Raw genomic sequence first — 25,787 nt, forward strand, 5'->3', positions numbered from 1 at the left:
CTTAAAAGAAAAGGAACCACTGCAAGAACAGACCCATGGAGAGGATGAGACGGCTGACAGCAAGGCATAAATCAGCAGCTGAGACAGATGATGCCAGTCTGGTGGAGCAAAAGCAACTGTGGTACTTGCACTAAGAAAAACATCAGAAAGACTACATTTTTAAAATGAAGACATTAATCATGTAAAAATGTATTTTTGAAGCATATATGCTTGCTTTTTTTTATTTTGAAAGGAGACAAGATATGGTGATAATGTAAAAAGGTACATTGGCCCTGTAGTTGGTAGTTTATATACTCTATATACAGAATATTGATATATATATATATATATATATATATATATATATATATATATATATATAATCCAACAACTGTCTGTCTGTCTGTCTGTCTGTCTGTCTGTCTGTCTGTCTGTCTGTCCGCTTTTCACAAGAGAACTACTTAATGAATTTAGATCGGCTTCTTTTCTAGAATTGGCTTGAACATTCCGGTTGATTTTGCAACTTCTCCCATCGTGCTAAGTATCATAGTTCGCTTGTTTGCGCAAATCCAAGACAGAGGCTACGGGCCGAGGGGAGGGCGAAGCGATTGTTCTGAAGTCTTATAATATAACTCTGATGAGCCCAGAAGGCGATCCTTCAACGTGCATGTGTGACTATACTGTATATATATATATATATATACTGTAGGTGTGCTTCATTAGTAGTCAGCTACCGCCATACCTTAGGTAGAGTAACATAGCATAGAGGAAACATTATGGATTATACACTGTTGTTTTATAACTGTAACTAGCTGTGCTACCCATCTAAGGGGTTGAAATTTAAATAATCAATGTAGACTTCAGCAAATTCATCACTTGCAATCATTTGTAATGAACCATCTATTGGAATGTAGTCTGAAATGCATTGCATTTGTCATTGCAAAGGATTGCACAACACAAGCATTTGTAGCTACAAAATGCATTACTATGTATATGAGACAAATGCATATATATCTCTGTTATATGCCATTTGTTATGGGATTTGTAAAAGCAGTTTTAATTTATGTTAAGTGCCAGCTGTTCCAATAACAGAGACATATCAACTAGACAAACACACAGTCACTAATCCTTTTATTAAAGTGGATAAAGGTCAGGTAAAAGACCCACTATTTGTTCATACTAAAAAAAATAAACAATCTTCAGACCAAAGATGAAGAAACAGGAGGCCCAATCAGCAAATCGGTTGCACTGTTACATGACTGACCATGATCTTTCATGCTATTGGCTTGATGTTTTTGGGTGGTGGTCCACCAATGATACCATTATGTGTAATGACCCCTGTCACAGACAGCCGGGACGCCTCTTCACTGTATGGACCAGGGGAACAAGACTGGCCGGGACAGTACCTCCCCCGGAACGCTAGATGGCAGCCCCCCCTGGGTTGCAGCGGTGCCTAGAACTTCTGCAGGGATTCATGAGAGTTGGAGTTTGGGTGCCGCCTGGGGGTGCTGTAGCTGCTGCTGAGCCCTGCAGAGCAGCTCTTCCTCCACACCCTGAGGTGCTGCCCGGAATTAGGTCATCAAACACCTGGAGCACTTCCAGGTGGGCTATAAAAGGATCCAGCAGCCACCACTCCAGGAGCCAGAGTCGGGTGGTAGTGGATGAAGTTTGCCAGAGAGGAGTGGTGGAGATAGAGAGTGAAGAGGAGAGTATTGTGCAGTATAGTACTTTGGACTGTGTGTTGTGGACTCGTGGGAACGGGGAAGATGTTCTCCACGAGTGAAGAAAAATAAAAGTACTTGTGTTTTTAGAAGTGTGCCTCCCTTGTCTGTCTGTGTCGGGTTGAGCATTGGTATAGCGTCATCTACAGTCACACCCCATAGAGATTCTCATGTCTTTTTGTTACATTTCTGGGTGATAAGCTTTTACATAATGGTGTGGAACCTGATATGCGTAAGCTAAGTGTGAGGTATGACACAGAGGATATAAAAATGTTAAATTTAAATACAAGACGAAGGTGGACTCAATAAAGAAACATTTAGTTTTTATTTAGAAAAAAATGTATTGGTGAAATCTGCAGTGGGCTGGCGCCACGCCCGGGGTTTGTTTCCAGCCTTGCGCCCTGTGTTGGCTGGGATTGGCTCCAGCAGACCCCCGTGACCCTGTAGTTGGGATGTGGCGGGTTGGATAATGGATGGATGGATTGGTGAAATTTTAATTTCTTTCACTTGGAAAGCAAAGACAATATGGAAATAAGATAACAAGTAAGAGATGATAAACAGAAATATCAGGCATCTGACAACTGGAACAAATTATAACAGGTGGCCAAAAATGATTATTTTTTTACTTCTGTTGCACAGTGGGTGCAAGCCTAAGCTACGCCTGTGACTTTCCTGTGTGTCGTCCTACCACATCTCCTAAAGAGTTTAACACAACAAACAATTATTCCTTTGCAACAAATACCACTTTGCAGGCTCACTTGAAGTGGGCACTGGGGCAGTGTTTAAATGTTTTTTGCAGTCCAGTTATGGCTCTCCTCTACATGGCAACTGCCATCTTGGTCCACTCTTAGTACAGATCATTTGCATGAAAAAGGGAATGGTAAAGCTTCAGTAAAAAAATGTCCATTGGTTCTGCTGTCTCAAAGTGAAGAGATGCCAGGGATCTGGGTTCACTTTCTAGGCTGTGTGGAGTTGACGTGTTCTCCTTGTGTTGTTTGTTTCCTACGACAGCTTGGTGATTGGTTGATTTGGCAATTTAATGATTAATAAGAATTAAAATGTATGGTAGCACTTCAGCAATGAGGTGAAAGACATTTTGAAAAGTAGAATTGCCACACTATAAAATGTGACAAAGATTATTAAAATGCTTCCATTATTTGCTCATTTTATTTTGGCCTTACTTTACATAGTAGCTATATTGCAATTTTACAAAAGCAAATTTTCAATAAACAATTTGCATGAAAGAATATACCAGCTTGTGTTTTTATTTATATTTTCTTTACAGATCAGCAGAATAAAACACAAAAAAAAAAAGCAAAAAAGAGCCATTGTGGCCTATACCCTGTTAAGGAGGTGCAGTCATTTTGTGAACCTGTTTAGCTCATTACAGGGTGCTAGAAAGTCTAACCTTGGACGGGATGCCTGCCTTGTTCATTCTGGGATCATTTCACATTACCAGCTAGGAATGGGCACACATCTTTTGGGTGTGTTTGGAAACCAAAGTACTCAGAAGACACCAGAGTAGGAACAGGGACACTAAAACATGACGGCTGTGAATTTATTATTATTTGGCTAACACCTTTATCTAAGGTAACTTACAACATTTAATAGATACAAATGGCTGTGTTTCTTTTTTTTTTTTCTTCAGTTGGAGCACAATCAGGTGAAGTGACTTGCTCATGGTCACACAATGCCAGCTGCAGGATTTCAATGCACAACCTAAGAGTTTAAAGTCCAAAGCCTTAACCACCACACCAGCAAATCATTGAAAGTGTATTGTGAGCCTACGGCCCATGCCATGGTGTGTCGTACTCCTGTCTTGTACCTCCTCGATACTGCATTTGATCCTGTCAGTCATGTATGCCATTTAAACAAAAGTCGTAACTATTTCAACCAATAGTGAGCATATTCAATCTATTAATATTGGAAAAATCCTATATGCACGAACAGATGTCTAAAAATGTAAAACAGACAATTTTAAATTATTTTGAGCTAGTAAGCGAACTGGGATTGGAACGGAGTCTCCTGGAGTAGCAAGGCAGCCACGGCCCCATCTCAAATTGCCGACAGCTTTTAGTTTGCTTATCTTGACCTACAGGCCACTTATGCCATCGTGATAAGCATACAGCTCAGGAACTGCTCTTTGTTTATCTGATAGCCACAAAACAGCTGCCTTTCCTTATTTAACCAGAAGGCCGGTGTTTTGAAGCACATGAAATCCCTTTTCCTCAGAAGTGCTTACTTCTGCAAAATATTTCAATGTCATCAATGTGAATTTATCTTCATTTCACATTTAAAAATATAAGCATTGCAAAATCACCTTACAAGTATTACATTTCAGATGTCACACCTCAAACTCCTTTTTAGTCTTTAATATTTCTTTTAATGCCTTTTGATCAATTCCTTATCACAAAGTTATTTAACACTGAACACTCTTTAATAATCTATGTGATTGCCTTGAACCCTCTGCCTCTTTGTAACTATATTGGGCTAAGCAGTATGGATACAAGGATGGATTGGTGGGATCTTACCTTGCCGTCAGTGCTGACATTATAGCCTCCACTCTTCTTGTACTGTAGTCCTGAGTTTTAACAAATCGAGAATTTGAAAGTGCAGATTCTGGTGCTGCAGGATAAATGCACGGTTGTTTTTAAAAGGAAGTTGAATTGAATGCAAAAAATTGGAAACTCTAAATTCACTGATTTATCACTAAATGAATTCTGCTCAGCAGGGTTTCTGAAGGCAAGCTCTACAGTCCGCAAAGACTACATCCACACTACTACTGTTTTTGCTTGAAAATGCAGCCACTAGTCTCAGTCTCACTATCCGGGTGTTTATAACCCCTGAAAATGGAGCCGTATACTTCTAAAAATGCCGGCTGGGCGCCGTAGTGGGGATTGGTGAAAACGTAGGGTTTTGAAAACATAGACCCTAATCGCACACTGATTGGTTTGTGCTTATTATGTAACCCTTCCCTGATTGGTCACCCGGCACAGAAGACAACCACATTACAACATAGCGGACATTAGAGTTTCTTTCCATGGCGTTGTTGTTTTGGTTACCTGTACACATTTAAATTGCATTTTATACCCTTTGAATAATAATACTTTCCATTTATATAGCGCTTTTCTCACTACTCAAAGCGCTCAGCAATCGCAGGTTAAGGGCCTTGCTCAAGGGCCCAAAAGAGCAGTCCCTGTTGGCATTTACGGGATTCGAACCGGCAGTGCAGATCCCTAACCTCAGAGCCACCACTCCGAATGATCCATGCATGAGTAAAAGGCAAATAATTTATCTGTCACTATAGTTTGGTGAGAAATCCAGTGGTCATCAGCATTACCGTCCCTTCAACAATTCTTCAGTTGATGAGCACATGCCCAGCGTAAGCGAACATCTATGTCTGATGCATTTTCGGTCATTTTACTGTTGGCGGAGAAACTTTGGCAAAGACGCAAAAACGCTAGTGTGGATGAAAATTGTTTTTGTTTTAAAATACCATTTTCAAATGAAAACATAGTAGTGTGTACATAGACAAATAATTATGAACTGAAGCATTAAGGAATAGACAAGAAACAAGCTTAATGTAATAAGGCAGAGTTCTCCCATAAAAGATCCAAAGTTGTATCACTAAACTTAAAAACTAAAACACCTTTCATTTGTAGCGGGTGCCACATGTGCTATTGTCTCGCAGTCAGTTTGCGTCTCCTCAGGGTGTACATCAAGAAATGGGTTTGCTGAGGATTCCCCAAAAATGGAGAAATACAGTACACCTTTACAGGGAAGACACAGCGCGGATGGGACGGTTGGAGCTGAAGACGATATAACCAGAAAACCAGGGGGGAAAGAGAGAGACATCGAGCGGCAAGAATCCACTTGCGCGCCACCTGCTGGAAGAAGGTTTTATTTTACTCGGAGATACGAGGGAGACGCGTCTCGGAAGACGAACTTTTTTTTTTATTGTTTCACCGGAGCGATCGACCTTTGAGACTGGTAGGATAGAACATTTTTGATATTGGCATCGGCTGACAGCGTACTCCGTGGGGCTTCACGCAGCACCGTGCCCATGAACTGTAAGGACAGTGATCCAATTTGAGGAAACCGGGTTATCTCAGGCGAGAACATCTCGCACCCTCATCTGTAAAAGTTTGTCTTTGATTCTTGTTATGTACTTGTTTTTTTCTTGGGGGAATTACGTAAAATGTCTTGTCTGTTAATATTTAAATATACCTTTTACTGTTTTTTTTCTTTCATTGCTTTAATGCTTGTTATTTTATGCCAATCTGGGACGTGTGGCTGACGTCCGAGGTTCGATTCCCCGAGAGGGGGGTGCAGTGAGTGTGTACGTCTGATGAGCCCAAAATTAGGGTGAAACACGTGTCGCATACTCTTTGCGTTATTGACAGCAAAATATTTCAACCATATTATAATAAATACACACACATATACAGAGGACATGACATGGTGGTTGATGATTCGCAAAGACATTTGGTCTCACGTCTAGACTTTTGTACCACCTGTGAACAATATAAAACCCCACCTGGCCTCCCCTCTGGTCAGCTTCAACCAGTGACTATCACCACACCAGGGGAGTGCCTAGTTATGGTCTTAATGGGACCCTTTCCAACAATCAAGGAAAGGAAGACGTACCTGATGGTGGTTGTGGATTATTTCACTATGTGGGTGGAGCTATTTCTCCTGGCCAGTGCCACCATGAAGAAGATATGCTCCACTCTGAAAGACAAAATACTCACCCAATGAGGGGTGCCATAAAGTATTGTCACTGATAGGGGTCTGCAGTTTACTGGCTCTGAGGCTATAGAATTTTGGAAGCAGTGGGGGGTGGTCCACCTGAAGACAATAGTGTACCACCTTCAATCGAATTGCACTGAGTGGGTGAACTGGACCCTGGAAGTGAAGATTGCATCCTTCATCAGAGAACACCAGCAGGAATGGACCAGGTGGCTGGCCGAGCTCCAGTTTGCATTGAATTTGGTGGTTCACAAGGTCAAAGGTAAAACCCCGGCATTGTTACCTTTAGGCGGGCAGCTTATCGGTCCACTTGAAAAGGTACTTGGTCATGACCCACCGAAACCAGGCACATCTGTTCATGACCATCTTGAGACACTACACCATTTTTCACAAAGGAGAGGATGATGGCATCCCAGTCCAGACAATTTCAGTCATACAACCAGAGACATAGGCCTGTGCAGTTCTCGGTTGGGGAGAGAATCTGGATCAACAATCATCCCCTCTCCAAAGCCCCAGACAAATTCAATGCAAAACTGACTCCGAAGTGGTTCGGCTCGGCAACAGTAGTCCAGCAGAAGGGTCCGGTGACCTATTCAGTAGAGTGGGGATTGCCAGAGAACAAGAAAATAGACACCGTTAAAATTGCCAACTTTAAGTTTTGGTTCAGTCGTACACAACAGCCTGGGTGTGGGGAATGTAGCAGGGCTTCAACTTAATGGACTCCAATTCACCAGCTGCCCCGAAGGTATTGGATGTCAGCAACTGGGGCAGGGGCTGATGGGGACAAGAAGGGCTGGTGGGAACTTTAAAAGAGAGCCAGCTAAACTGAGAAAGGAGCAGCATTGTTTATCAGCACTGTCACCAATTGCCTCTGTGGATATTACGTGGTTGTCCTACATTACCGTTGTATTAGATTCAAGTTTTGCATCATCTTCGTCAGACGGAGTGCTCCCATGCATCTCAACACAAAACACTTCAGAAACGGTAGGAAAAACTTTATATTCCAAACCCAAGATTCATTTGCATCTGTTAAATGGGACTGGTTCATGGACAGTGTCGCAGGTTTTTATTGTTGTGCTTTGTATTTGTTATCGCTGAAGGGAAAAAGGGATGGTTGTCCGATTTTTTTTTGTCTATATTTGATTTCCATTTAATATATTATTAATTCATTTATCTGATTTAGTGGATTCATGTCTCTGTCTGGGATGGAGTGTGGTTTGGGCCTAGGCTGGGGGTGTTCCTGGAATCCCCACCAAAAAAATAAATAAATCATCATCATATCGGCGGTGTACATCTAAGCAGCACTGGACTGCTACAAACTGTCATGTGTCTGTAATGGATATCATGACATGGACTCAGGAATTCTTTGTCAGTCAACAGAATTCACTGCCACATCCACAGATGCAAGTTAAGGCTTTAGTAGCCGAAGCAACAGAAATACATCAACATTGTCCAGAAGCGCCAAATCTTTACTCAGCTTGCTCTCGTCTTGAGATGGAAAGTAGCACAATGGAATTGTGTTATGTAGGTCAACACATCATCATCTCAAATACTTTTTGGGGAAAAAAACAGCTGCTGTTTTCTCTGGTCAAAGGCGAGAAGGACCATCCAAGCTGTTATCAGTGTCAGCTCCAAAAGCCAGCATTCATCATGGTAGTGTGTCAATGCCCATGGCATCTGGGTGGGCACCATTAATGCAGAAAGGTATGTATAAACGTTGGGAGTATCCCAAGCTGCCATCCAGAAAGATTCCAAGTGAATGGCTGTGTATGCAGAGAGTGCGGGTACGAGATCGGCCTGCCTACAGTCCTGATCTGTGTGGCGCATTATGAAGCGCAAAATATGGAAAGGAAGGCCCTGTTCAAATGAAGACCAGCATAATGGCTGAATTGGGAAAAACTCTGCTTGCTGAACTTAAGCGTTTTAGCACTGAAGACACAAAATGGTTAAGTTTCATTAAAAGAAACGGTGAAGTGATATAGTGACAAGTATTCAGCTGTCCCAACTTTTTTGGTGCTTATGGCAGTCACCAGATTTCAAAAGTATATATTTAAAAGAGAAACAATGACATTTACAAGGTAAAACATCAAATGTTGTGTTGTAGTGCTTTCATTTTAGTATAGGGTGAAGAAAATTTACAATTCACCCCTTTTTGTTTTTATTTGCCTTTCACTTATTGTCCCAACTTTTTTGTAAGTGGGGTTAATTAAATTGGGTTGAAGCTGCTGGCTCTTACTTGGGTAGTACTATTGTCAGAATACAAGGAAAATGAATGGATGGATGTTCCCATTACTTAATCTTCCTAACCAGATTATCCTGGTTTAGGGCTGTAATGCTGAAGAAACAAATGCCAAAAAAGTTGTTTCTCTTTCTATCTTATCAATTTTTTCAGCATCTGAATATTCCTTTAACTATTTTTTTTCCTGAAGTTGCAGGTCTTCAGCAACTCATTTACATTGTGATATCACATCATGTGCTTTAACGCTGATGCCATTTCTTACTTTGAACACTTTACACAAATAATGACTTGGACAATCAAGTGTTAGAAATTTAATTAAACATGCTCACAAATTAAATGGCTGTTGATATAAAACTTTAACTGACAGTTTAATTGCTGTTTATAGAATCCAAAATTCCAAATGAATCAATTATTATTTAACCAGCCAGTGTGACATTTCCTCTAGAATGTTACAGGTTTCTGTTATTTTAAACTTTTGCTGCAAGAAGTAGTTTGGAAAGAACTTAAACAGCACAAGCTATGTAACTGAATCAACTATTTTTATCACCAATTTAAATGAACGCTTTAGGCACACTTCTTTAAACACCATTTTATACATTGATTCACTCTTCATGAATACAATTTTACAACAGTATGTCCTTTATAACAAGGCAAATATTGAATTTCAGCAACTGAATGGCAGCTACCAGCTAGAAACTAAATGTTTTCTATGGGGATAAAAATACACACACACACACACACACACACACACACATATATATACATATATATATATATATATATATATATATATATATATATATATATATATATATATATATATATATAGTGTGTGTGTATATGGGTGGGCAAAAATAGGTTTACAGTTGTGAGTATGCAAAACAGTTTATTCTTGTAATATTATTTATTAATTATATTATTTGTCTTATTATTATTAAAGTGTGCTTGAGTGTAGCAATCATAACCTGTGTCTTTTTCCATATGAACAACTGTAATTCTACTTTTGCCCACCCTTGTGTGTGTGTGTGTGTGTGTGTGTGTATATGTGTATATATATGTTATACATGACGATACAACCTCAATAGGGCTTTAGGACATAATGTGCAGATTTCATTGCCTCTCATACATTTCTTTTAGAATCTTCATACTCTCTGCATAACGCATTTGATTCTTGTTAGAAGCCTCTTTCCACCTGAAAAATATGACATCAAAAATTAGCACCAATAATTCTGCTCATTTTCCCAAATTTTCAATAAATTCTGAGCGAAATTAAAAATAATGCAACATTCCCAAATCCACTTAATATAATCTATGGTCATGAGGGGCTGCAGTTTATCTTGCCCGCATTGTGCACAAAGCTAAGAGCGGCCCTGGTGGGTATGCCAGTCCAGTGTAGGACCCACTTATGCAGGCACTGTATCCATTTAAAAAAAAAAAAAACAGCAACACAGGAGATGGTATGTGAGACTTTCAATATATCACGTCTTTACAATGGAGAATATGTGACACTTGTATTGCTTATGTGAACATTAGTTATAGAATATAATCCAGTTTGTTGCAGATTACCTGCATTACATAGCTACAATAAATAAATAAAACACACAAGGAACTCAGAAGTGTGAACGAGGCCTAAGAGGGGGGAGATGGTGCTAACTGTGGCCACAACTCGGAACAGCAAATTAAACTCTAACCTAAGTCTGTTCCAGAAGCACACACAGTATGATATTTTACAACATTGAGGTACCAAGTAGTCCAATAACTGCTTGTGTCGAGCACTAAAGAGTGCAGGGAAAAAAAATGGTTTTAATCTAAAAAACTTTGTCTTCTAATGTTTTAGCTCAGTCTTTCCATAACTACTATGTGTTCCTTCTCATCTCCTAGACCCACAATTAGGAGATGACTGCCCACATTTTTCTTCAAACTCTGCTGTTGTTACTTCTCTATTACAGTGTGCTGGATTGCTAAAAAAAGTCAGAAGAAGAATGGCTTAAAAGAGAGACCATGATCAATGAGCAGAGTAGGGCAGACAGACACTAAATTAATCAATGTGATCAAGTTTAAGCAGTGTAAGTCACCTGCTTTAAAACTAGAAGATAAGGACCTGGAAGTTTTTTTCATTCACAAACTTATTGCTCATCGCCTTCTTTAGCAACCAAGACACCATGCAACAAAGAAATGACTTTATTATTAGTGAAATTGTAGCTACCCAGTTAGAAGTCACATGTGGTCCGAACAAAAAGGTTATAAAAAAAAAAAAAAAAACTCTTTAATGTATGCTTTATTTTATTGTTTTGTTACATTTCAAGATCTTTAATTTTGAAAAAAAAAGTCAAGGGAAATATTATATAACTGCACTGTTAAAAAAAAAAAAATACGCACTATCAAAGCTAAAAACTTTATACATTACACAAACCTATTACTGTACATTAAAATGAAAACAGTGTATTCTAGCATGAATCACCAAAAATGACCTAACTGCTATCACTTTATAAATAACATTATCTTGAGAAAAATTATTTTTTGAATTCAAAATAGTATTTTTCTCAGAATCATTTAATTGACAAAGATATGTTTAGCCAAACAATTGCCATTACACGCACCTTTGTCTTATTTTCTTCCATCTTTCCATGTGATTATACAATAAGGATGCAGGGGTGGACTCTGAAAGCTGTTTTACAAATAAAAAACAAAAGTTAGAATTTAAACTATTCCAAGTTTTACGTTAATTATCTTACAGATGTATACTTAACTTTACGTTCCAAACTGTTTAACAAGTCAAACAGAGAAGGCTTTTTCCCATATTCTGTTTTTCTTCAATACTTTTAATAATTTGATTTAATTAAACATAAAAATATTAACATTTCTTCTTTTATGAGATTCATCAGCTAATTTAAAGATCATCTTTCTGGATTTTTCTATGGTGTAAGCTAACACTGCATAGAAGATAAAACATTTCTCATACTGTTAACAACACTGAAACAGCACTAACTTACATTGTCAATTACACCTTATGGAACACTACATTTATTATGTTGTTTGATTTAAGTGCAGCCGGAGACACAATTGAGCACTATTTTTCTTTTTTTATTTTAACCATATGATTGAAAATCCTATTGGGCTCTTGAACACTATCTGCATGTGGTTTAGTTCAAATTTAGGCCCTGCGTGTCTGTAAATCTGTACCGTAAGTGAAAAATGAAACATCCCACAATGAGAGAGGTCGCAAAATCAACCGGAATGTTCAAGCAAATTATAGAAAAAAAAAACAATCTAAATCCGTTAAGTAGTTCTCTTGTGAAAAGCAGACGGACAGACAGACGTTGGATTTTATATACAGTATAATATTTTTTTTTACTAATATACTGCATCTTAGACAAGGTTAGTGACTTGCTTAGGATTACACAAGGAGTCAGAGGCTGAGATTAAATAACTGTTTTACAGAGCAATGCCTTAGCCAGTAGGCCACAAACACTTGCCAAAACTGATGTCAGCATCACCATACTACTAAAAGTACTTGTATAAAAGGAAAGCACTCTTGAATATCCAAGGAACTATGAATTTTTCTCTAAAATAAAAATTGTAAAATTTCAGCCTGACGTAATTTTCTCAATGTCACAGCAGCATGCCACAAGGCTGTGTTCAAACATTAAGAAATTTTACAAATTATAGGAGATTAACTCTATTATGTTCACCCAACAACTAATTTCAGAGCAAAATCAATAAACAAGAAACTTTTAAATTAATTTAGTTAGGGTAATAAAAGAATATTATTCTGCAGTCTAAGAATCTGTAATAAACATTAATACAGATAAATGCAAAAGAACTGTTTAACTTACATCACTTGACACTGGCTTTTCAGGAGCAGGAAGAGGACAGGGGATTCGCAAATTTACTGGTTCTCCTGATGGATTAACAGGGCAACAGGATGGTGGAGGCATTCGGTAAATGTTTTGAGCTTTTCCATTTAGCATATCTGCTACCTGTTGAGACAATACATCAAATATTAGTTATTTATTGGTTATTAATTAATGAAATCTGAACCAAAAACAAAAATTTAAATATAATGTCTGCTTTAAACACTTTTTGGTAAATGTTTTAACATGATAGAACGAACATAAATTGTAAATTTCATTCTTGCCATTGAAGGAACATTGTAGTGCTGGGAGGTATACCGGTTCATACCGAAAACCGTTTTTTATTTTTGTTATGATATTGATTTTTCTTATACCACAATACCGGTTTAAATAGCCTAAACAATGATCGGAACGTGGCGCAGAGGGAAACTGTTTAAGGGGGGACTTTTTTCACTGCTACACCATTAAACACGCATGCAACAGTGAGTGAGTGGTGAAAATGGACGGAGAACATTCTGAAACTGAAGCTGTAACAGACAATAAAGTTGAACATGGTGACACAGAAGAACTTTTGCCGAAAAAAGGAGCCGCGTCTGTTGTCTGGAGATTTTGGTTTTAAAAGGTCGGATGTGGACCAAACAACTATTTACTGCAAATGATGTCGAGGAATTTGCTGCGCCACCTTAGCCGCAAGCATGCTTTGAAGTACCATGAATGTATGGAACTAAGATTGGCACCCTCCACGTCCTCAGGTAAAACTGAAAAATCTAGAGGACACACGAGTCAGACGTCACTTGTAGACGCATTTGCTAGAGGACTGCTTACGACAAAAAAAGCAAGCAGTGGATCGAGATAACCAACACCATTACAATCCATATAGCTAACATGTCAGTGGACAAAGATTGTTAACATTAACAGAAAGTGTAGTTGGTTTACAAAAAATATTTACTCTTTATTCCTTTTCTAAGACATGTTCAGTGCAATACAACTTTTGACAAGCACCTCTGAATAATTTACTAAGTTTAAATGCCTCTTTGGATGGTTGAAAATATGTTGTTTGCAAAATTTGTTCAATAAAATGGTTCTATATTTTGACTGCAACTGTAATGCAATGTGATTCCTTCTCTTCATTAGTGCCACCCCCTTGAAAACTATCACTGTATAGGACCATGCAAACCTGTATTAATACTTGTGTGCACATTAAAATGTTTTCTTGTACAATGTGCAATTCTCATGACAGTGAGATAGGTTATTCTTAGCCAGTCTACTGCAGCAATTGCAGTGGAAAATGTGGTTAACATCCACTCATGCATGGGGAAAAGAATACCGTGAAACTGGTATTATTTTGAAAAATACCGTGATATAGAATTTTGGTCATACTGCCCAGCCCTAGAACATTGGTTAATTTTACAGATGCTTAGATTTATATTTTTTAGGGCGATAAGGATTTCATGTTACTAGAACTGTCCAATTCATATTTGTTTTCTTTAACCTTTTATGTATTTATTTATTTTGTTTAGCACTACACTCCTACAGAACCAGCCACATACAAATCTTATGTTCTATGTTAAAGTGGTATATTAATAATTAAACTGAAGACCACAGATCATACCAATTCATTTTTCATTAACAAAAATGAAATTCTGTAGGGTTATTGCTCAGTGACCAAAAACTTTTTAAAACTATTAAATATTTACACAAACGTACTGTGGACCAACTACATTCATAAGCTGAACTGTGTAACTCAACTTTGCTGTAGTATCAATTTTTACTTGTATTGAATGCAAATTTGCTTGTGAGCTCATATTAATAATGACTTTGTTTATCCATTTATAATGAATATGTTCTTAAATTACATGTACACAAAATTGTGTTTTGAATTTTTAATTTTTTTGCACGGCTGTCAAAAATATCAAATTACATGTATTAAGATGCTATATTTCACACATAAAATATGACAAAATCTAAAACAGTGACTTGCTTATAGTCCCTGTGTGTCCTTTATAATCTGAATCACTTAGAAGAGGCCACTTCTCACAAAAACACTTGGGCATTAAAAAAAAAACAAAAACACCAAAAACTAATTCAGCTTCTCTGAATTTTCTATAATATTGTCTACACTGCATTTCTGCCAAGAGGACCAAAAACTTTACAGCCTGGTGAGGTGGTACAAATTGCAGTTTTTCCATAGGGTCCCTATTAAATACATTATGGCGTCATTTTATGAGACGTTATTATTAAGTTGCATAAACACTGAAACATATAGATCAGAAACCTCTTCTTCACTGAAGGTTGTGGGTGGACTGGGAGACCTGGTCCTTTCTCTCACTGATGGGCTGTTTCTCATCCAGGCTCTGCAGATTGGATACAGTGGTGTGTTGTCATTAAACTGAGCTAGGTCCACACTGCGATCAAACAGCTTAATGACATAGGCATCTAAAAAAAAAAACAGTGTGCAGAAAAAAACTTAAAGGAATACTCCACCCAAAAATTATGTATTTTTTATATCTTATTTACCTCATGTAATTTTGTAGTGGTGGCTAAGAAAAATTTTGCCTTCAGCTGACTAAACCTAAGGAACTTACTTGGTTTGCTCTGTGTGCCCTCTGCAAGACCATCATCCATTTCTTTTCGCTTCTTCCTGCGATGGTGAGAGAATCTGGTGGAAGGGCTACAGAGTAATACAAAAATATATTACAGAACTGAAGCAATATTTTATTAATAAAATGTTACATATATTATTCATTATAGGATTTCTATCATTTGACTATCATTTTAACACCAAAAAACACAAAGAAAAAAATCCATATTTTAATGCTACCATACATATTATGCAAATTTTCACATATTATGCACCTGTGAAGGAACAAAACTTATTATGCAGATGCACATGCAAAAAAGACATGCTCCAAATTTGAATAGAATAGTAACAATTCTACAGTTGATAGCTTCTGATACTTGAACAACTATGAGATTTCCCAGAAAAGTTAGTAAACTTACCGTTTTCCACCTGTGGTTGGTGACAAATCTCTGGTGTGAAAAAGAAAGATTTATGTAATTAAAATTATATTTTATGTTCAATGTGTATTATCATTAAAACGGATACAATTTCAGACGCAACACATTAAGCTTTCAAATGTAAACAGAACATTGTGTACATCAATATTAGGAGACCACACTTCCCAGGCTCATATGAATATGACCATGTTCAAAGCGGATACAATACTAAACATGTGTACACAATAAAAGTACCATGTATTCGTCAAAAACAACTTAGAACTAACCTGCAAAAGCTTTAACAGCATAGTAATGTTATGCTCCATGTAAGATTCAAATCACATTGTCAAGCTCCCTTTCAGAAAAGGTTACTTCATATCTTTGATTAAATTTGTACTTATTCCAACTTCACTTTAGTGTATTTTTACACACTGGTGGGTGTCAAAAAAATCAACCCACAACAAGAGTTTTTGCTCAGCCCAAAAATGCATGTCATATCTTATTTATCGGTTTGCTAAATACTGATGATAGTACATTGCGCTTCTTTTCAATGTTCAACTACAAACGTCAATACCTTACTTCATGTACCTATAGCTCTCTGATTAAAAAAATACTTCCTATTAATTGTGCAGAATTTACCACTACCCTCCCTTAATATTTGTGTTTCCATGTCATTATGAAAATATACTGTACATCTTAGCAACTAGAATCCTTTCAACTTACATGCTTTACAATTTTAAATATTAAATATGTCCATCACGTTACCACTTAACCCTGTTTTTCTTAAAATGAAGAGATTAGGCACAATAAAACTTCTCTTGCAGTGCAAATAAGAGAAATAGAATTTGTGTGTGTCCTGCGGTGGGTTGGCACCCTGCCCAGGATTGTTTCCTGCCTTGTGCCCTGTGTTGGCTGGGATTGGCTCCAGCTGACCCCCGTGACCCTGTGTTCGGATTCAGCGGGTTGGAAAATGGATGGATGGATGAATTCGGAATTATTCGCAATGGGTTTATGTCCTTTTCCTAACATTGTACAGAATATTGGACACAGTCTCACAAGTTTGTTAAAAACCAGAATTCCCTATACAGCGCCACACAGCACTATTTGCATCCATATATTTTCAACACATTTAATCTAAGTCAGAGTGGGTGGCCAAAACTTATTATTTTGACATTGTCAGAAAAAGACAGGAAACAACCCAGATCACATCTGCACACACATCTACACTCCACTGTATGAGTCAGATTAATCCAAAAAGCAAGCCTTTGGGAGACGAGGGATAAAAATCAGAACCTAGAGAATAATACATGCTCAGATGTGATGAAGGTTTATTCTCCACACAGACAGCGGATGGCTGATATCCTAATTCATTGTGCTGGTGATGTAAGGCTACAACATTATCCACTGTACCATTTTCACTGCGTGGGTTTTGGGTCCCCCAGCATTTACTTAGCTTTTTTATGCCAGAAAACAGTTCTAATTACTAGTGAACAGCCTCATTGAAAACAATGAAGGGTCTATTGGAATTCTTAAATTTTTAATATACTGTATGGTGGATTTTCTGCTGTCCGTACTTAATATTGTATGTTTTTATTTTTTGTGTACAATGATTTATATTTACTACTCTATACAGTATATATTCTTCTCGTATATATGAATATCCAAGAAATTTTTCTTGTGTATGGATTTTATTTACTCAAGATTATATGGTATATCAATCCACCTAAATTACGGTTATCTACTCAAATAAAAAAAACTGCTGCTCCAACACTGATCACTGTATGATCTAATTTTTTAAACTTACAAGAGCTTCTTGAAAGCCCAAGTATATAATGTCATACACTGCACTATCAAATGATTTTGCTGATCCATCATAAAACTCCAAAACATTAATGAAACACAATTTCCCTGCGCCACCACCATCTACTCAAAGCATCAAGATGTTCCAACATTGATGGATTAAAAGCCAGAAGTCTGCATTACCATCATCATCAAGTCCTTCCGTGAGAACCCTAAATACAAAGAGAACTGTTTCATTTATGTGAGGTAGAATGCCCAGGGGGGACTGGGTGGTCTCATGGTCTGGAACCTCTGCAGATTTTATTTTTTTCTCCAGCCGTCTGGAGTCTTTTTTTGTTTTTTCTGTCCTCCCTGGCCATCGGACCTTACTCTTATTCTATGTTAAGTAATATTGTCTTATTTTAATTTCTTACTTTGTCTTTTATTTTTCTTTTCTTCATTATGTAAAGCACTTTGAGCTACATCATTTGTACGAAAATGTGCTATATAAATAAATGTTGTTGTTGTGTAAGCCAATGTTAACTGCCTGCTGACAATCTTGTAATGAAGAAACAGTTATTCGTCTTGGCTCACACATGTCTCCATCTGACGCCAGCATAGGTACTGCCTCAGCTTGACCCTGAACTGGATTTTCAGGTTAGAAAATGTATGAATCTGTCCCAGGATGCAAATCAAGTTGGACTCTAATTACCAGTTACAGTACATCTTTTAAATAATGGCACAACATTTATATTATGTAACTGACGCAAAAATAAACACATGAGAAAATAAAGGTTACAAATTCTACTGAATTAAGTTTTTCGATACACGTGTGGTTATCGAGATAAGCAGATAATTTTAAAGAATTACATTATGTCAAATAAAAATGCTAGGCTGACCCACTTAGTCATTATGCTTAGCTACTGTCTACAATCATAAAAATCTGATTACCACAGTGAAGTGATCTGATGATTTTGTTACCATATATGGAATATTTTCCTGGAATAGTGTGGATCTCCTAATTCTCTAACAATGACTGGTAAATGAAAATAAAAATGGTTAAAAAGTTAAACCAAATGATGACACTTAACCTTAGGTGAATTTTTGCTCCCTGATAGGAGAATTTTGCAAGATGACAGTGTCTTCATCAACTGCACAGGAGAGGTTAGTTAATGATTTAAAGAGCATAACAATACAAACTGCATGCCATGGTTGTCCTTGTCACCATATCTCAGTCCAGTTGTGAACTTATCAGACATTCTGGATCAGCAACCAAGGACAGCATTTGTCACCACCATCACCATCAACAGCCCAAAGGACTTTTGATGAAAATTCTTATAGGAGAATGGTCCCATATGAAGTCAGTTTTTCATATTATACTTTTCTAATTCCTTTAACTCATTAATTTTCAAATTTTACGTTTACTTTAATTAAAATCAACTTCCAAATCTATCTAAATATTTTCATGTGGAACAAATCATTTTTGGGGTAAATGTATTACTTGTTATGAGAATCTGACACCATCTTTCCCGAATCATCTTCTGTCTGGTCCCTGAACAACAATGAGACAAAAAGAAAGTAACTAAACACATAAATACAGACTGCACTTTATATATCTTATTAGATCACTCAAAGTTTAAATTTGCTTTTTACTATACATTTCAAGAAAATAAAAAAAATATAGAAATCGTTACAGAAGATTAAATGGTATTCTTAAATGGTATTCTTATAGATATCCTTCTAACCTTTCACTGTCTGTTTTTTCCACCAAGCACTGTAAAACTGCATCTAGTCTGTTACGGGCACTTGCTGCCTCGAGATCTGTAAGTAAATGGAAAAACAAGAAAAGCATTTATGATACAAAAGAAAATGACTTCAAACCTAGCAGATCTAATTAAAAAAATAGAATAACGGCCAACAATAACTGGATTACTTTAAGCTAGCTGTGGAAAGATTTTCTGGAATCTGACCTTAGAATGCTCAAGGTTTTGCTTACAATAAAAAAACCTCTAAGTAATACCAACTATTTCACTAGTAACATAATGTACTACCTGTACTTCAGATTGAGGATAACCTCTTATACAAAATGAATAAATAATTTAAGCTTTGCAAACCCACTTATTTTATTTCAAAGTTATGAATCTTGTAGCCAATCCACAAAGCATCAGGACAGCCCTAATTATGAAACCAATCCATCAAAGGATAATAATAATTTAAAAAAGCTATTTCCTTAATGTTTGTTAAAAATACATTAAAAATGAGTTTATAAATTTTATCAACATACATATGCAGAATAATTTTCAAACCTGTTTTTTCGGTTTTGATTTTCACATTCAGCATTGTAAACTTTAAATGACTTCAAACTGCAAAGAAAATATCAGCATTAATAATCAAATCAAATTAAAATAATTAAATACCAAGAGTTTCACAAAATTCTTTAGTTATAAAAGTGCTACTGTAATTCAGTTTTAAGAGCCTTGTAACATTGGATAGTAAAATAATCAATAAAAAATCTGGTATTAAGGTGGACACAAATAAGCAGTAACTTATTAGTAAAAGCAAATATACCGAAATTTAACATTGGTGTAGGAAATGTTAAAAATCTGAAATGAATATATAGCACACAAACACTAATCCAACAAGTTTCCCGCAGCGATGACTTACAAATAACACATGTATAATTTAAATAAATATTATAAAGCATAACCGGGAGGAGGCCCCGGGGAAGACCCAGGATACGCTGGAGGGACTATGTCTCTCGGCTGGCCTGGGAACGCCTTGGGATTCTCCCGGAAGAGCTAGAAGAAGTGGCCGGGGAGGGGGAAGTCTAGGCATCTCTGCTCAAGCTGCTGCCCCCGCGACCCGACCTCGGATATGCGGAAGAGGATGGATGGATGGATTATAAAGCAAAAAAAGGGTAAAATAAGTAAACTGTATAACACCCTGCAATTAACAAATTTAATTCTTGGAAAAGAATTGCCCCAGCACCTCTTCCCCGACTCCAAAAAATTTAGCAGAATAACAACTACCTGTAGAAATCCTCTGGAAACTATTTTGCAAACGCTTCGTCAAACCCATATGTCTTTATGTTAGTCATCTTCCGTTTTTGAAAGAAAGGATCTGCAGTCACTGAGAAGGAGGCAATAAGGCACCCAGAAAGAGTAAAAACACAGGTCTGTTTCTTTTGACGTAAACAATGTAAGGATGGTATCTTCTTTAAAATTAATCAGTATTTTGGAGTAGAGGTTACTTACAGATATTGACAACTATCAAGTGGATTTTTTCCATAATTTCTTGACTGACAAGGAGCTGCACAGAGAACATAAATGTGTATATTAAAGTATGGTTGTATGTTAGTATATCCCAGTGTAAATGTCTGATATGTTTTTACTGTGATTTGCTCACTGAGGAATAAACTAAAAATTAAATCTGGCTTGTGGTGCATTACTGTAGACCAATAACATTTTCCAATTCATAACTCAATCTTAATTATATATAGAATAAATACTCCCATTGGTATCTGATTATCATTATTTGGTACAATATTCATAAGCAGTAGGCTACTGCAGATGATTCCTTTAAATTTGAATTTGGCAAGTTTGCATTTAATAGTCCAATGAAATGTGCGTTTTCGGCACTCTTTAATATAATATTTCTTTTACGTAATCCTCCAATGATATTAATAACTTCTACAATGTAATGTAATGTCCCTTTGTTGTAGACTTTAAATGTGCCACACCATGATATTCACTGGCCACCCCACTCAAAATCTTCTGGAGGCGCCTCCGATGTCAAGTATGCTTTGCAACACCAACGTTTGTTTTGATTCGCTGTATCACAAATCATCGATATCGTTGTACATTATTCATTAGATAACTGTCTATAAAATCCCTAGAGCAACACTCAGACTTTCCGCATATTGAGCGATAAAAGTAACTAAAATATTAAAAACTAAACCAAAAATAAAATGTTAGTAAATACCCGCGTTCTTCTCTGCCTAGCGACACTCCAATATCAGACTTTCCTCTTCCGCGCGCACCTTAAGCTTGACTTTGATTGGAGGAGCAAGTCCCCACCTTCGTACTCTGAATGGTGATAATAGTTGTTATTCAACCATTCTCCTTAATTTGATTGGTACAAAAACACATTTCAGCGAAGACATCATTTGAAATTGTTTTCAAAGGATTAATGCTAGTCTGACTCCTACAGTTTCTGAACTATGGAAACGACAACAATTAAAATAATATTATGAACAAAAATTTACTCGCTATATATACACGTCATTTCGCTTGGACCGTTGCATTATGGGAATCGTAGTTAACTTGCCATGTTCCGCTTTGTTGCCTGGTGACAGGCTTGTCCCGGAAGAGCGGGCATTTCAGTTCGATTTCAGTTGAGAAGGAAGAGTGTCACAACCTTGCACTATAACTGTTTCCTAGAATGTCTAAGCTCCTGAAGTAAGTGAATATGTGACAGTAGGGTAAGTTATTTTTATGGTTTATGTTTTTTGTAGGAACAAAACATGTTTTTAATTCGAAATACACCAGTAAGGCAATGCTACGCATTGTTTTGTGGTATTAGTCAAAACACAGCCTTAATTGAATGCAAACTTCCAAAAAATAGTCCAAAACATAGAAATATGTGCCCAACCACGCTGAGCTAGTTTATGGTTCACCGTGAATCTGATCTGGGCTATGCGGTTTTGATCATTAAAGGATTAGTGAACATTTATAAGCATTGCTTTCAATAATAATAAAAAAAGCAAATAAATAAGTAGAAACTATTATTAGTGGCAAAAATCCTCAGAAATAATTTGAACTGATATTTCTAATATTTTAACAACCATTTATATTTTTTCCATATTGTCTTCTTAAAGCGGAAAATAAATAAATGCCCGATTGGTTCTGCATCTATCTATCCCATAACGCTTATTTCAGGTTTCCTCAACATCCTCTGAGACCGCTTCTTCAGGATTTCTATTCCATACAAAATAAAATTCGCTATGCCAGGGACTCTTGATTAGTGATCAATTACTGTATTATTTTAATTTACATATTTTGCGTAATTGTTTCTTTTTATCTAAATTAACAGCCAAGCAATAACGACATACAAAGCCAGTGAGCAGATTGGCCAGCTAACATGATCAAACTGGCGTTATGTGTTCAGCCTAGATAGATAAATATGTTTCAATAAAATATTTGAAAAGAAAATAGTGAAGCACTGAGAACTATTTATCTACTGTGGTCCATGAAACATTTGCATGGTGCTCTCAGAAACAAAAAAATTAACAGTTTTCTGAGTTTGAAACTCATGAGTTAGTTGGTCATCTTTTGGCATGGTTTAAGTCTTATTATTGTGTGACTGTTGGTTAAGAAAAGAAACAGTTAATGGTCTTTTTTCTTAAAAAAAAAAAAAAAGTCCATTCTTATTAAGGCAAAAGAAGTCCAGGCCACTAGCATCAGTAACTGGTTTCAAATTAAGAAATTGACTGTGATAGGAACTTGTAGCCACTGCAGCTCTCCAGGTTCTCCATTTGACACCTGTAAGCCCACATGACTGATAGCTCTCATTACTACCAAAAGGAAAGGTATCTCTTTATATAGTACATTACTTCTCTCCATATTGTCGTATGGATGATGAAATCCTCTCAGTTTTCAGATGTGCCTTTGCAACATCAAGTACAGGACCTGCCCAAACATACTGTCAGTTGAATTTGATTTTTCACTTCTTTAAAAGCTGTTTTTATTGTCAGGTCAACTTAATTACTGTGGAGCCCAAGATCAGTCCTGTAATAAACACAAATATCTTTGTTAATTGGAGTAATGTAAGTTTTATTTCCTAATCTGCAGGAAACCTTGAAGGACAAAATATGGTGTCAAAGTCATCCAGGTGGAAACTATTTTAAGCCTGTTATAGCCAATGCTTCTTGGTCTTCTACAAAATCCTACATATATTTCATAAATTAAATTTCATCTTTTGCTGATAAGATTGAAATCAAAATAAACCATGTCAGACCTTTTTCAAATTTATTGAGATATTGTGATCACAATCACAAATAAAACTATTTCTGTGCCTTAGTGGTATATGTACAACACCCTTTATAATGAGGTTTATAACCATTTATAACTGCATTCAGGACATTCCAGTTCACGTACAAAGGTAACTTGGCTTTACCTGGTATAACCCGAAAGAAAAACTTATGATCATATTATTTTCTTCTTCTTCTTCTTCTGGCTGCTCCCGTTAAGGATCGCCACAGTGGATCACATTCTTCTATATCTTTCTGTCCTCTGCATCTTGTTGTGTTACACCCATCACTTGCATGTCCTCTCTCACCATATCCATAGGCCTTCCTCTTTTTCTCTTGCCCGGCAGCTCTATCCTTAACATCCTTCTCCCAATATACTCCGCATCTCTCCTTTGCACATGTCCAAACCAACACAATCTTGCCTCTGTGACTTTGTCTCCCAACCGTCCAACTTGAGCTGACCCTCTAATGTAATCATTTCTAATCCTATCCATCCTTGTCACACCCAATGCAAATCTTAGCATCTTTAACTCTGCTACCTCCAGCTCTGTCTCCTGCTTTCTGGTCAGTGCCACCGTCTCCAACCCATATAACATACAGTAGCTGGTCTCACCTCTTGCACAACCTCTTCTCTCTCTCTCGTTCTCTTCATTCATCAGCCTCTCAAAGTACTCTTTCGATCTGCTCAACACACTCTCCTCGCTTGTGAGTACGTTTCCATCTTTATCCTGTGTTACGCTAAAATGCTGCACATCTTTCCCAGCTCGGTCCCTCTGTCTAGCCAATCGGTACAGGTTCTTTTCTCTCTCCTTAGTGTCCAACCTCTCATACAACTCATCATACACCTTTTCTTTAGCCTTTGCCACCTCTCTCTTAATAATAATAATAATAATAATAATAATAATAATTCATTACATTTATATAGCGCTTTTTCTCAGTACTCAAAGCGCTATCCACACAGGGAGGAACCGGGAAGCGAACCCACAATCTTCCACAGTCTCCTTACTGCAAAGCAGCAGCACTACCACTGCGCCACCTGTGAACCTTATCTCCTTGTACTCTTGTCTACTTTCCGCATCTCTCTGACTATCCCACTTCTTCTTTGCCATCCTCTTCCTCTGTATACTCTACTGTACTTCTCCATTCCACCACCAGGTTTCTTTTTCCTCCTTCCTCTGTCCAAATGTCACGCCAAGCACCCTTCTTGCTGTCATCCTTACTAGATTTGTTGTAGTTTCCCAACTGTCTGGTAATTCTTCACTGCCACCCAGTGCCTGTCTCACCTTCTCCCTAAACTCAACCTTGCAGTCTTTCCTTTTTCAAATTCCACCATTTGATCCTTGGCTCTGCCCTCACTCTCTTCCTCTTCTTGATCTCCAATGTCCTCCTACAGACCACCATCCTATGCTGCTTAACTACACTTTCCCCTGCATAGGATGTAATCTACATGTGTGCATCTTACTCCACTCTCTATGTTCCTCCCTCTTCTTAAAATACGTATTCACCACAGCCATGTCCATCCTTTTGGAAAAATCCACTATCCTCTGACCTTCTTCATTCCTCTCCTTGACACCATACCTACCCGTCACCTCCTCGTCTCCTCTGTTCCCTTCACCAACATGTCCATTGAAATCCGCTCCAATCACCACTTTCTTTCCTTTGGGCACACTGTTCATCACTTCATCCAACTCACTCTAAAAATCTTCTTTCTCATCCATTGCATACCCAACTTGCGGGGCATATGCACTAACAACATTCATCATCACACCTCCAATTTCCAGCTTCATTATCATTAGTCTGACACCCTTTTCAGCTCCAAAATACAGTAATCCCTCGCTATATCGCGCTTCAACTTTTGCGGCTTCACTCTATCGCGGATTTTATATGTAAGCATATCTAAATATATAACGCGGATTTTTCGCTGCTTCGCGGGTTTCTGCGGACAGTGGGTCTTTTTACTTCTGGTACATGCTTCCTCAGTTGGTTTGCCCAGTTGATTTCATACAAGGGACGCTATTGGCGGATGGCTGAGAAGCTACCCAATCAGAGCATGCAGTTAAGTTCCTGTGTGCTGATTGGCTCAGCGACGGTGCGCCGAATTCGATTCCGCTGCGTTAACCAGGAAGTCTCGTCTCGCTCATTCAGCATCAACGTGCTCCTGCTACTGCTTCAGGGGCTGTGCCCAAGCACCAACGGAAGATGCTAACGAATGCCGAAAAGGTAAAAGTTTTGGATATGCTGAAGGAAGAGAACAGCTACACCGCTGCAGGACGCCATTACGGCATCAAAGAGTCCACGATTCTTTTTATTTAAAAAGGAGGAAAAGAATATAAGATCTACGGCCACAGTGTCCTTTAACCAGGGCGCAAAACGAGTTGTAAGTGGATGTAATAAGGCGGTAGTCCGGATGGAATCTGCTTTAGGGATTTGGATTGAAGACT

The 25,787-nt window shown here is 37.5% G+C and overlaps 2 protein-coding genes across 4 annotated transcripts in view; one reads left to right on the forward strand and one right to left on the reverse strand.

Moving 5' to 3' along the window:
* Window positions 1-9,620: 9,620 nt before the first annotated feature.
* Window positions 9,621-21,423, reverse strand: lin37 (lin-37 DREAM MuvB core complex component). 2 transcript variants are annotated; one of them, XM_028823386.2, is made up of 10 exons: window positions 21,300-21,423; window positions 19,625-19,681; window positions 19,064-19,139; window positions 18,820-18,870; window positions 15,543-15,572; window positions 15,128-15,213; window positions 14,818-14,978; window positions 12,525-12,668; window positions 11,289-11,356; window positions 9,622-9,880 (listed from the first exon to the last, which is right to left on the reverse strand). In XM_028823386.2, exons 2-10 carry the CDS (start codon window positions 19,656-19,658, stop codon window positions 9,799-9,801), a joined length of 732 nt encoding a protein of 243 aa, XP_028679219.1. In that variant the 5' UTR covers window positions 19,659-19,681; window positions 21,300-21,423; the 3' UTR covers window positions 9,622-9,798. The 2 variants fall into 2 exon arrangements, with proteins under 2 accessions (XP_051776466.1, XP_028679219.1); XM_051920506.1 differs by lacking the exon at window positions 21,300-21,423 and having other exon boundaries at window positions 9,621-9,880; window positions 19,625-19,687.
* A 234-nt stretch (window positions 21,424-21,657) lies between these two features.
* proser3 (proline and serine rich 3) overlaps window positions 21,658-25,787 on the forward strand; it is a 47,434-nt gene continuing 43,304 nt past the window's right edge. Inside the window, exon 1 of one of the 2 annotated variants that reach the window (XM_028823191.2) lies at window positions 21,658-21,798. The gene's annotated coding sequence lies outside the window, so the exon portion shown is untranslated. The remainder of the gene's footprint in view (window positions 21,799-25,787) is intronic. The other variant, XM_028823192.2, reaches the window with a different exon arrangement.

Source organism: Erpetoichthys calabaricus, chromosome 17, assembly GCF_900747795.2.
Source record: "Erpetoichthys calabaricus chromosome 17, fErpCal1.3, whole genome shotgun sequence".
In the NCBI taxonomy this organism is placed as follows: Eukaryota; Metazoa; Chordata; class Cladistia; order Polypteriformes; family Polypteridae; genus Erpetoichthys; species Erpetoichthys calabaricus.

Excerpts from the sequence above, each read along its gene's own strand:
- lin37 (XM_051920506.1), bottom strand. The coding sequence starts at position 19,658 with ATGCTGAATGTGAAAATCAAAACCGAAAAAACAG. Across the intron at positions 19,140-19,624 it reads AATCAAAACCGAAAAAACAG|ATCTCGAGGCAGCAAGTGCC; the intron begins GTTTGAAAATTA and ends ATTTACTTACAG. Across the intron at positions 12,669-14,817 it reads CAACCTTCAGTGAAGAAGAG|GTAGCAGATATGCTAAATGG; the intron begins GTTTCTGATCTA and ends TTGTCTCAACAG.